This window comes from Triturus cristatus, chromosome 5_2 (genome assembly GCF_964204655.1).
Source record: "Triturus cristatus chromosome 5_2, aTriCri1.1, whole genome shotgun sequence".
NCBI classification, from domain to species: domain Eukaryota; kingdom Metazoa; phylum Chordata; class Amphibia; order Caudata; family Salamandridae; genus Triturus; species Triturus cristatus.
In genome coordinates, this window is record NC_140588.1 from 932,513,398 (window position 1) to 932,526,821 (window position 13,424).

The 13,424-nt window shown below is 46.9% G+C and overlaps 1 protein-coding gene across 3 annotated transcripts in view; it reads right to left on the reverse strand.

The window, feature by feature from the left end:
• Positions 1-13,424, reverse strand: part of TENM1 (teneurin transmembrane protein 1) — a 1,737,496-nt gene that overhangs the window by 341,019 nt on the left and 1,383,053 nt on the right. For all 3 annotated transcript variants that reach the window (XM_085608139.1, XM_085608140.1, XM_085608138.1), the window contains one exon: positions 3,989-4,238. In XM_085608139.1, coding sequence (XP_085464265.1) covers positions 3,989-4,238 — 250 coding nt within the window. The remainder of the gene's footprint in view (positions 1-3,988; positions 4,239-13,424) is intronic.

Genomic DNA, 13,424 nt, shown 5'->3' on the forward strand with positions numbered 1-13,424 from the left:
GCTGTATATCCTCCTGCCCTGAAACCCTGAGCGCAGCCATTATCCGATGCCTATAGGGCCTGAGTCTTTCTGCCCTTTCCTGAGCGCCGGTACCCTCCTCCGATCTTACTTTATTTCTCTCTCCCTGTGCTGCAGAGCCGGTTACATGCTGGTGCCGCTGCGGGGCTAGTGGGGCTGGAGCAGAGTAGGTTCCATGTTTAGCTCGCCCGAGGAAGGCTGCCAGCTTGGGCACGTGTTAAGCTCCCGGGGCTTGTGACTGACTCTGCCCCACCCCTACATGCCTTTGAAAACAGGCCTGCCAGGGAGTCGGGCAGTCTCAGGTGCCCTCAGGCTGGGTGACGCCACCCCTCAGACGCGCGGGTACATTCCAGGAGCTGCAGGTCACAAGTTTGCCGACGCTCCCTTTCACCACGTGTGATCCTGCGCTTCTGAGTGGATCCCTCCTCCAGCCCTCAGGGGCCCGTCCCTCCCCCTGCTGGCCTCCAGGCTGCACGAACCTCCGGCTGATTTTGGGGGGGGGGGAGGAGGTAGGACGGACAGGCCTTCCCTCCGGTGCACACAGTGCATGAGGGACAGGACACCCCCCACCGAGGCAGCACCTCCCTTGAGTTCATGGTGAGCCGGCAGCCGATGCTTGATTAAGATTTGTGTAAACCCACTGGATTCTTCGAATGTAACCCCCCCACCCCCCATAATAAGGATCAGCGGAGTGTGCACCGCACTTCATTGCTTCTGAAGTAGTTGTAGGGGGGGGGGGGGGGGACAGTCTGCGAACCAAAAATGATGACATTTCACAAACCTAGAAATAGGACAACTTCGAAATGACCAAAGGGCGCAGAATGGTTTATTTCCAGACCTCTCCTACATAGTAAAACACTGACCGTGAGGCACTTGCGGGGGAATTAAATGCAACTTTTATTCACATTATGTGTGTTCACTAAATTGCCTTTTTAGGTCGAGGGAGTGATCCACCACTCCCTCACTACGGCAGACATCATCAAGAAAAAAAACGTACTACATATACCCTTAAGCAAAGGGAATTGGTCAGGCATATTAAACTGTGTTATAACAAAGTGCATCTATGGCTAATTTAATGAACAATTCTTTATACCTGTATGATTTCTTCCGTTCTTTAAAAATCGTCCTCTGCTGTGTAAATAAATGTATTTTTTTAACTAGAATAAAGGGCGCATCTTTTTTTCTTATTTACGTGTGGCTCATGTTTTCAGAAACTCGACATGATATGTAGTCTTTTTTGCTATGATTCGATTATTTTGTGTCACTTTATTCATGTTTGATGTAGCGCTGTTTTCTCCATTGGGTGATCCTCTAGGCGAGTCTGTAAGAAAAAGACTTGCAACTCTACCTGTATGTCTTACTTTTGGCAGCTTACGTTTACTATGCTAAATCACACGTTACAAAGCTGTTCGTACATATTTGTACACCGGTTTTCTCTTTGGGGCAGTATGTTTTCTATAGATCAGGTGTTTTAAAGAACACAAACCATGCTTCATGTGCAGGTCACTGTATATTTGGAATGCGTGCACATTGGGGGAGTAAGCAAGCAATTCTTTTCTAAATCTGACACGTTTATCTTTGCTCCCCTACTTGAAACAAGCATTTACAATGCAATGGTCTCGGCATTGGTAAAGTTAGAGCTATTGGCATTGCTCATGACAATGCCGTTTCTTTAAATGTTTTAAAAACAAAAGCATAAACAAAAATAATGTCATGAGCAATGCCAATAGCTCTAACTTTACCAATGCCGAGACCATTGCATTGTAAATGCTTGTTTGTGTTGGTTGTGAATCCGATTGGGCCTCTTCCGATTCTGTGATGCGGCGTTCGGCCGTATCGAGTCGTTCAGCGTGCTTATCGATTCGCTCAGACATCCTATCCATTCTATAAGCCAAAGTATCGATTTTTGCATCAATAGCTGATAAGCCTTTCTGCATTGATGCTATAATGGTCTTGATGTCTCCAATGGTGTCATTCGCTGGGCATTCAGTATCCGACAATGCGGATTCCGCTGCATCATCGTTGCACCTAGTCTTCCGGTGCTCTAAATTAAGTTTCGGTTGCGACTTATCCGGTTTACCCATTATTGCTGCTATGTCCGCTGGGCCAAACCGCAACAGAGCACCCAGAACCGAAGGCAGTCCTCCCGTTCCACGTGACGTACAATTCAATCCAGGGCCACAGCAAAGTGAGGTGGTTAGACACCCTCCCAGCGGTAACACCTCCCATCACTCATCACTCCACCATGCACTGCTATCTGAAGGTTATTGTGCAGCAAGAGGGCATAGGACGAAGGCTCTCCCAGTCAAACAGCTCCCCCAACTCCCAAGCCCCTATCCGATCTGCCAGGTGCTTAAGCCGCCCAAGAGCAGCTCCAAAAGCGAGTGGTGAGTTGGTCTCAACGGATTGTTACTGAGCTTGTATATAGCACCTGGAAGTCACTGACGTTCCATGCCGACGCTCCAACGGGCCTTTACTACAATGTGTGGGGGCTTGAGGAAGTGATGGAACGCTGCGGCATAGAAATAATTGGCACCTGTGGCGCCGAGTGCCCGTAAACTGTCAGCACATGATACCAATATTCCTGCAGACAAGTATTTAAGTTGCGTGGGGGAATCGAGGAGTAGAGGATTGCTATGGCACAGTTCCAAATAGCGACCACAGTGCCAGGCTGGATTGTCCCCTCAAGCAGCTCACATTGCAGTGGAAGAGGTTGTGCATCCCAGGGGTGAAAAATGGTATTGCGGAGGTTCAGTACTCACAGTAGAGGATCACAGGGACAGCATCATTGGCCCACACTGTGTGGTGTGCAGCAGTCACGGAGGAGTTTGATCGGGAGAGCACGGGGGGCCGAGGCGATCCATAGAGCGCGGGACGGGATTAGACTTGCATGCACTGGGGTAGGTTAATACAGCCAGTACCCCGATTCATGCACGCCTTCATACCCCACCGCACTCCGCCCCCCCAAATGCGAGACCTATTTCACTTCAAAGAAGCGGCCGCCATTGTCCCAGATTGCTTGGAAAGTGAAAGCGCGCATGGCGCGCTGAATGTGGTACGAAAGCATGTTGTGCCTGCAGTAGGCGAAACTCATTAAAGAGAATAGTGCTTACAGACTAAATAAGACATCCCGTGTAACAACAGAAGTAAAAGGGCCAGTCTTCATGGGAGGTTACAAATGAAGGCAAGGTGGTAACAAGCCTATTAACGAATCAGAAGCCAGTATTTACAAAGGACAATGACATAAGCCAATAAAAAATATGGGCAGAGAGTGGGCGGTGCTTCAAGTCCATACTTGAATACAGCATGACCCGAAGAGCAGCGCATGCGCAGATCAGGCTTGGCCTAAAATACTTAGTGAGCACAAAGCAGGTAGTGGAGGGTATTGTTTCAATGTTCTAACCTTTGACACTGGAGCACACAGAGTCTCTTCCTGTACTGTATTTGCAAAACCTCAAAATTCAGGACCATTGCTACGAAAATCCTATTCTCTCGGCTAAGACCTATTCCCAGCACCGATATTTATTTCACCCTTTTCTCTCTTTGTACCTAGAGGATCAGGCGCAGGAGTGTTCAAATAGACACAGACTACACTCCAACACGCGCAGGATCCGAAGGGGATATAAGAAAAGTAAAGAGGATTCCACACAGGTTATCACTGGGCCAGAATCTGGGCCGCGCCAGAAGAAATCATTCCACCGTCAGCTCTCAGAGCAGACGCCATCTGCTGCATCTTTCTCCATCTATACGTCATTTTAAAGACGCGGCTTCCGCACTCTTCTCAGCACAGTCACATTTAAACAGCCTCCTCACTCAGGGGCAGATTTACCAGCCCCTTGCACCACTTTTGCGTCACTTTTAACATGGGAAATGTGACGCAAAAGTGGCGCAAGGGGCTTGTAAATCTGCTCCTCAGTCGTTACGTAAACTAAACGTAAGAACAGACACTAGAACGCTTAGGCTGTCTTACCGCAGTTCCAGGACACTGATGACGTTTCCTGCGGGGAAAACTCGCCTCACAAAGTTAAAGTCTCCAATGTAGACGCTGCCGTCAGGACCACACGCCAGGGCCACGGGGGCGAACAGCTTGCTGCTGTGCGCGGGGCCGTTGCAGTTGGAGCAGGAAAGGCTTCTCTGCAGGCCATTGCCAATAACAGTTGAAATGACTGGAGGTTGCTGCGAAATGAACATGTTTTCTCCATCTCCTTTGTGCAGTATGCCTGGAAAGAACACATTTGAAATATATGGTTATAATGAGCGGAACCATCTGCTGTTTCGAAATCCTGCTACCACATATTTGAGTTCTAACCCTGCACCAGACGGAGAAAACTTTGGCGAGCACTTCATTGACTGACAGCGTAAAATGTCATTTTGTGGTTACAGGCGGCTTTCTCTGAGAGGTACGCAGGGACGCACACGCATGCGCACACACACTGTAAACTGGCCAGGGCAGAATTATGTGAGAGGTAAGCAGACGTTTGGGATTTAGGGGCACATGCATCAAGCTAATTTCCGGTCGCAAACGGGCCGATTCTCCCTTTTGCAACCGGTAATTAGCCATTTGGGATGCATCAAGCCCAAAGCCCTTCGCAACATAGGTAATCGCAAAATTTGCGATTACCTATTTTGAGAATGCAGTTAGGGAATCGCAATTTGTGATTCCCTAATTGCAATGCAAGAAGCAATCTCAGATTGCGACTTTGCATTGAGGAATCGCAAATTACCATCAACTTCAAGTTGATGGTAATTTGCAATTCCTTAGAAAAATGCAAAAAAGAGCTTTTTTCTAAGTGCCATGTGGCGCACACACATGCCCTTGGGGCATGTGTGTGTGCCACCTGTGCACACATGCCAATTTTGGGGATGCATCAAGGTGGCCTTTTGGCCCCCTAGCACCCATGAAATTGCATTCTCAATTTGCGATTACCTGTTTGGTAATCCCAAATTGTGAATGGTTTCCCATTCATTCCTATGGGCCTATAGGCCCATAGGAATGAATAGGAAAGCATTCCCTATTAGCGAATCGCAATTTGCAATTCACTAATAGGAAATGTGTAGGAACCGCTATTTTTTTAGCGAAACCTACCTGCAAAGCAAATTGTGATTCCTTAATACTTGGGCTTGTGTGTGCGCCACATGTGCACACATGGCAATTTTGGAGGTGCATCAGGGTGGCCTTTTGGCCCCCGAGCGAACTTGAAATTGCATTCACAATTTGCGATTACGTATTTGGTAATCCCAAATTGTGAATGGTTTCCCATTCATTCCTATGGGCCCATAGGCCCATAGGAATGAATGGGAAAGCATTCCCTATTAGCGAATCGCAATTTGCAATTCACTAAAAGGAAATGTGTAGGAACCGCTATTTTTTTAGCGAAACCTACATGCATAGGCAATTGTGATTCCTTAATACTTGGGCTTGTGTGTGTACCACATGTGCACACATGCCAATTTTGGGGGTGCATTAAGGTGGCCTTTTGACCCCCTAGCACCGATGAAACTGCATTTGCAATTTGCGAGTACATATTTGGTAATCGCAAATTGCGAATGGTTTCCCATTCATTCCTATGGGCCTCTAGGCCCATAAGAATGAAGGGGAAAGCATTCCCTATTAGCGAATTGCAATTTGCGATTCACTAATAGGAAATGTGTAGGAATCGCTATTTTTTTGCGAAACCTATATGCATAGGCAATTGTGATTTCTTAATAGCTATTCCTTAATAATCGCTATTAAGGAATCGCAAATGCTTACCTTGATGCATGTGCCCATTGGACTCTCCAAAATGGTTGGCAGCTGGGGATAACGAAGGACTGTGAAGAAAATGTTGCTTCAGCAATACATTGCTGATTTCAAATTTGGAGACAAGGTCCCTGATTGACAAAAAAGTGTTTTGGTACAAGAAAATCTTTACAGTGCTGCATGTGCACTTTCATGATACAAATGTGCAACCACTTCGACAATACATCTCACATGGCTGCATAGATTGTGTCAGTGCAATGTCAAGAGGGTATTCCCTCATTTGAGTGCTGGCATGGTCTTATGCAGATGATATCGCTTCTTGCTTGTAGGCCAGATTTCTGACAATGGTGCAGATGCAAAATGGCTCTAAGGGGATTGTGCACCAAAGATACTGTGGCAAACAAAGTGCGATGCTAGTAGCTGTGAGATTCTCACAGGTCCTTCTGTGGTCCCCCACGTTGAGGGAATGCACAAAGTCCATAACAGGAAGTGACATCGTATGACCATCAACAACAAAAAAAACAATCTAGTCAGCATCTAATCAATCCACCCACATTCTAGTCAGCATCTAATCAATCCACCCACATTTCTTGCTGTTCGTTACAGTACCACATTCATGTAAAAGCTCTGGTATTTCATTGATCAGTATATTAGTGTGCCTCTCCTAAAATAATGCGTACATAGTAGATGTCAAATAGAACATACAGGAATACTTTTTGGGAAAATCATGAATAAGACATTCTTATAATACTAATAACAGTAAGCATGTTTCATTCAGCAGATTGTACAGCCATGAGCAATGGGTTGTCAGCAAATCAAAACTACAAGTTAAATATGGAATATAGTCTTTGTACTAGATGCTTAAAATCTGGTATGCTTAAACAAAATAATTCATTACACATCTAGGGGCATATGTATCAAACGATTTTGTATTCGCAAACGCTGCGATTCGCAAAAAAACAGCATTTGAGAATTCAAAATCGCAAAATGAGATGTATGAGCCATTTTAGCATCGCATTATTAAGGAATCGCAAATTTTGTGATTTCTTAATTCTGTGTAAGCATTTAAGGAATCGCAAATTGCGATTCCTTAAATGCTATGTAACACGCACCCAAGTTGTGCGATTTCTCCTTAAGAAATCGCAAGTTACCACCAACTTCAAGTTGGTGGTAATTTGCGATTTCTTTGAAAAATGCACTTTTTGGCATTTTTCAAAGTGCCATGTGGCGCACATACATGCCCTTAGGGCATGTATGTGCGCCATATGCGCACACATGCTAATTTCAGGGGTGCGTCAGGGTGTCATCATGACACCCTTGCACCTTTGAAATTAATCTCAATTTGCGATTAGCAAATTGCGATTCAAAATTTGAGAATGACTTCCCATTCATTGCTATGGGCCTCCTGGCCCATAGGAATGAATGGGAAGGTATTCCTTAATTGCGATTTCGCAATTTGCTAATCGTAATTAAGGAATATTAAGAATTCGCAAAATATGTGCGAATTTTTAAATACATCCCGTTTTGCAATTCTCAAATAGCGATTCTCAAAAAATCACTATTTGAGATTTGCAAATGGAGATTTTGATACATATGCCCCTTACTCTCTGTAAGGCCTTCTGAACAGCCTTTCCTAACGTTTATGTCCAGTGTATTAATGTATTTCTCATGCCGCATTTGGATTTGTGACAGATTGCAACCCAGTACAAAATACACTCAGAAATGTAGCAACACACTCTGTGGGTGCTGCTTGGGCAGTGCCAGGGCCAGTAAAGGGCAAGCCAAGCAGCGACTACCACTGGCCACTCCTCACTGATAAGATCACCGGAGAAGAGTAAGACAATGTTCCAATCTCCAAAGAAGGGTGGCCCCTCCTATAAATGGCCCTGTGCACATGATATGAAGCCTTGAACCCCACTTATAAAGTTGTAGTCATAAGGGAAATCCACAGCACTGGAGATGCATGCATGTAAAATACAGCGTTAACGTATGTCGAGAGCACTCCAAGGTATGGATCCGGAATATCAAGTAAGGAACAGTGTTACACCTGATTATTGCAGCCAAAATACAAAGAACACAAATATCAACATAAATGTATACATTTGTTATACCTAACTGCACATATATGTGCCTTTCCAATATACATATCAATGAGGCGCGCATATGTGAAGTGCATAGTTACTTTTTGATATTTTGGGCCACGATATTTCGACATCACGATATTCCCTGCTCGATATAGTGCACCCGCACTGACCATCAAGGCAGAAACCCAGAAGGATTTCAGTTGAGCAAGAAGTTGGAGGTGCATAACGAGTGAGATGGTAGCGTCCCGAATCTCATCAGCTGAAGCTTTCTTACATTAGTTCAGTGGGAAAGCAACGGTAGATATAAGAGTACTCTAGATATGAGATAGGACCATTATTAGAGAAATTTGATTAGCACAAAATGACAACATTTCTTGAAAGTTTGGAAACATCTTTACTTATTGCAGAGCCAAAAATGCCGGGCCTGATTCACAAAGGTAAACTTACACATTTGTTTAAGTTTATGCCTTTTCAGTAAGCACAAAACTGCATTTTAATAGTACGTTTGCGAGTTCTGAGACTCAGACAGGCCTATCTTTTTATGTGCTGAGTTGTCCCCCTCCAAACCCATAAACTTACTATTAAAATGCAGTTTTGTGAATACTCAAAAAGTGTAAATGTTTTCCCTTGTGAATCAGGCCTGCAGTATTCATTCATTCAATAGCTTGCCAGTTAGGTTAGAAGCTGTGAGTTGCTGACATCAAGGGTTGTATTGCCTTTGCACCACACCAAAGTGACGCAACCCTTGAGCAGGGCTGGACTGGGAACCAAAACCGGCCCTAGCAAAGTACTCAGCTGCCTCCCCCCCCCCCACAGGGCTTGGGGGTGCCGCCGTGCTTTTTGCCAGGGCCAGTTTTCGGCCGATTTTGTTAGAGGGCCGATTTTGCCGCCCCCCCCAGGGGCCCAAAACCGGCCCCCACCCGTGCGGCGCACCGGGGGATTGCCTGGTGCCCGCTATGGCCAGTCCAGCCCTGCCCTTGAGATACGATTTATCAAGCCAAGCAAAGCCACGTTGCGTGGCTCGGAGTGGGTTGATAAATCCAGAATAACGCAACCTAGCGCATATCGCTGTGTTTAGTTACTCTGTCCAAGGGAGGCATTCCATGGGTAGTGAATGGGTGTTCGCACACAAAACCCATGGATTTTGATGCATTCCTATATTTACCATAAGTGATAGACCTAGGATGCACCAAAACTGCTATGCCTCCCCAGGTGAGGCGTAACGAGGAGAAATATATTTATTTCTCATTGTGTTTTCCTCTTTCGATGTGTGCTGCATTCTGCAGAACACATAGAGAAAGGAAAATGCACCAGGGGTTTGTTTCTGTGCTGGGAGGAGCCCCTTCCTGCACAAAAACAATCCTGCTTACTACGCTGGCACCCTTGCACCATGATGCAAGAGTGCCTGCGTTGGCGCTTGTGGGACCGCACTGGGAAAAGGTAGGAATGCATTGTAAAATGTTTAGTGCAGTGCATTCCTGCCCTTTCCCTATCATGCAGCGCAGCAAGGTGGATTGCTGCGCTGCGTGATCTAATGATAAGTGTGCCCCTAAATGTGTATGCAAATCCAGTAGAGGAGCTTCCTACGCAGGCACCCTTGCACCATGATGCAAGAGTGCCTGCGTCGGCTCTAGGCAGCACATTGTGGGACAGCGCTGGGAAAAGGCAGGAATGCATTGTAAAATGTTTCGTACAGCGCATTCCTGCCCTTTCCCTATCATGCAGCGCAGCAAGGTGGATTGCTGTGCTGCGTGATCTAATGATAAGTGTGCCCCTTAATGTGTATGTGAATCCAGTAGAGGAGCTTCCTACGCAGGCACTCTTGCACCATGATGCAAGAGTGCCTGCATTGGCGCTTGTGGGACAGCGCTGGGAAAAGGCAGGAATGCATTGTAAAATGTTTAGTACAGTGCATTCCTGCCCTTTCCCTATCATGCAGCGCAGCAAGGTGGATTGCTGCGCTGCGTGATCTAATGATAAGTGTGCCCCTAAATGTGTATGAGAATCCAGTAGAGGAGCTTCCTACGCAGGCACCCTTGCACCATGATGCAAGAGTGCCTGCGTTGGCGCTTGTGGGACAGCGCTGGGGAAAGGCAGGAATGCATTGTAAAATGTTTAGTGCAGTGCATTCCTGCCCTTTCCCTATCATGCAGCGCAGCAAGGTGGATTGCTGCGCTGCGTGATCTAATGATAAGTGTGCCCCTAAATGTGTAAGCGAATCCAGTAGAGGAGCTTCCTACACAGGCACCCTTGCACCATGATGCAAGAGTGCCTGCGTTGGGGCTAGGCAGCACATAATTGGGACAGCGCTGGGAAAAGGCAGGAATGCATTATAAAATGTTTAGTACAGTGCATTCCTGCCCTTTCCCTATCATGAAGCGCAGCAAGGTGGATTGCTGCGCTGTGTGATCTAATGATAAGTGTACCCCTAAATGTGTATGCGAATCCAGTCGAGGAGCTTCCTACGCAGGCACACTTGCACCATGATGCAAGAGTGCCTGCGTTGGCGCTTGTGGGACAGCGCTGGGAAAAGGCAGGAATGCATTGTAAAATGTTCAGTACAGTGCATTCCTGCCCTTTCCCTATCATGCAGCGCAGCAAGGTGGATTGCTGCGCTGCGTGATCTAATGATAAGTGTGCCCCTAAATATGTATGCGAATCCAGTAGAGGAGCTTCCTACGCAGGCACCCTTGCACCATGATGCAAGAGTGCCTGCGTTGGCGCTTGTGGGACAGCGCTGGGGAAAGGCAGGAATGCATTGTAAAATGTTTAGTGCAGTGCATTCCTGCCCTTTCCCTTTCATGCAGCGCAGCAAGGTGGATTGCTGTGCTGCGTGATCTAATGATAAGTGTGCCCCTAAATGTGTAAGCGAATCCAGTAGAGGAGCTTCCTACGCAGGCACCCTTGCACCATGATGCAAGAGTGCCTGCGTTGGGGCTAGGCAGCACATAATTGGGACAGCGCTGGGAAAAGGCAGGAATGCATTGTAAAATGTTCAGTACAGTGCATTCCTGCCCTTTCCCTATCATGAAGCGCAGCAAGGTGGATTGCTGCGCTGCGTGATCTAATGATAAGTGTACCCCTAAATGTGTATGCGAATCCAGTAGAGGAGCTTCCTACGCAGGCACTCTTGCACCATGATGCAAGAGTGCCTGCGTTGGCGCTTGTGGGACAGCGCTGGGAAAAGGTAGGAATGCATTGTAAAATGTTTAGTGTAGTGCATTCCTGCCCTTTCCCTATCATGCAGCGCAGCAAGGTGAATTGCTGCGCGGCGTGATCTAATGATAAGTGTGCCCCTAAATGTGTATGCGAATCCAGTAGAGGAGCTTCCTACGCAGGCACTCTTGCACCATGATGCAAGAGTGCCTGCGTTGGCGCTTGTGGGACAGCGCTGGGAAAAGGTAGGAATGCATTGTAAAATGTTTAGTGCAGTGCATTCCTGCCCTTTCCCTATCATGCAGCGCAGCAAGGTGGATTGCTGCGCTGCGTGATCTAATGATAAGTGTGCCCCTAAATGTGTAAGCGAATCCAGTAGAGGAGCTTCCTACGCAGGCACCCTTGCACCATGATGCAAGAGTGCCTGCGTTGGGGCTAGGCAGCACATAATTGGGACAGCGCTGGGAAAAGGCAGGAATGCATTGTAAAATGTTTAGTACAGTGCATTCCTGCCCTTTCCCTATCATGAAGCGCAGCAAGGTGGATTGCTGCGCTGCGTGATCTAATGATAAGTGTACCCCTAAATGTGTATGCGAATCCAGTAGAGGAGCTTCCTACGCAGGCACCCTTGCACCATGATGCAAGAGTGCCTGCGTTGGCGCTTGTGGGACAGCGCTGGGAAAAGGCAGGAATGCATTGTAAAATGTTCAGTACAGTGCATTCCTGCCCTTTCCCTATCATGCAGCGCAGCAAGATGGATTGCTGCGCTGCGTGATCTAATGATAAGTGTGCCCCTAAATGTGTATGCGAATCCAGTAGAGGAGCTTCCTACGCAGGCACCCTTGCACCATGATGCAAGAGTGCCTGCGTTGGCGCTTGTGGGACAGCGCTGGGAAAAGGTAGGAATGCATTGTAAAATGTTTAGTGCAGTGCATTCCTGCCCTTTCCCTATCATGCAGCGCAGCAAGGTGGATTGCTGCGCTGCGTGATCTAACGATAAGTGTGCCCTTAAATGTGTATGCGAATCCAGTAGAGGAGCTTCCTACGCAGGCACTCTTGCACCATGATGCAAGAGTGCCTGCGTTGGGGCTAGGCAGCACATAATTGGGACAGCGCTGGGAAAAGGCAGGAATGCATTGTAAAATGTTTAGTACAGCGCATTCCTGCCCTTTCCCTATCATGCAGCGCAGCAAGGTGGATTGCTGCGCTGCGTGATCTAATGATAAGTGTGCCCCTAAATGTGTATGAGAATCCAGTAGAGGAGCTTCCTACGCAGGCACTCTTGCACCATGATGCAAGAGTGCCTGCGTTGGCGCTTGTGGGACAGCGCTGGGAAAAGGTAGGAATGCATTGTAAAATGTTTAGTGCAGTGCATTCCTGCCCTTTCCCTATCACGCAGCGCAGCAAGGTGGATTGCTGCGCTGCGTGATCTAATGATAAGTGTGCCCCTAAATGTGTATGCGAATCCAGCAGAGGAGCTTCCTCATCCTTACTATCTCACTGGCAGAGGAACATTCACCATGACATTCACTTTCAGGTTTAGAACTCCTTCTAGAAATCACTGCATCATTGTCGTCATTCCTACCCGACTTTTAATCATGGCCTTTATCACAATGGGTGCAGTTGATGAGAGTGTTTCTTCTTAACTCATTCCTCTTCACCCACTAACTCTCCGAGTTGGTGAATGAGCTCCACGCGCTGCAGCTCAGGTACAAAGAGGACAAGCAGGGTCCTGTGCTCTGAGCTGTGCTGTCTGCTGCTCATGCACTCACTAGCAATGCTACCAAGGCACACAACTCCCTCCATTCTGCACCTACATGCAGATGCACAACAGATGTGCGATAAAGTCCCAGATCTCAACAGTGAGGTTATCTCTCTGAGCTATCTTCATGGGATATTGCCTCCTTCTTTAAGCACTGTCTCCTACCATCCTGCTTTTGATTTTCTTTGCTTTGAAGTCAGCTTTCCCACGCTTTCCTCATCTGTCATTGTTTTATGTTTGTGTTCGACCCGTTGGTTTTATAAGCTCTTTAAAGTTTTGATTGCCATTTACACCTCGCGCCACCCATGTCCATCTGCCATTGTCAATGAAAAGGTGTTTTGAGTTTTACTTCCTCCCCGGCTTTCTGAACACGACAGATACTGAGGAGACGCTGTGCCTGAAAACTTACCATACAGCTAAAGTTCACCCCAGGATGGTTCTATTAATTACATTTCTGCTTCTCCAAAGGCAAATGTTCCTTGGTGGAATTCAGGGTTTGACGAATGAAAAATCAGGGCCAAATAGCTCATTTATATCTTCACCATTACACCCGCCACTGCTAAAACACAGGACAAACGACCTCTTAAGCGAGCCAGTCCATTTCAACTGCAGTTAAATGTTAGTTATATCACTGCCACTGAAATCCCCACAAACCTTTTATCAC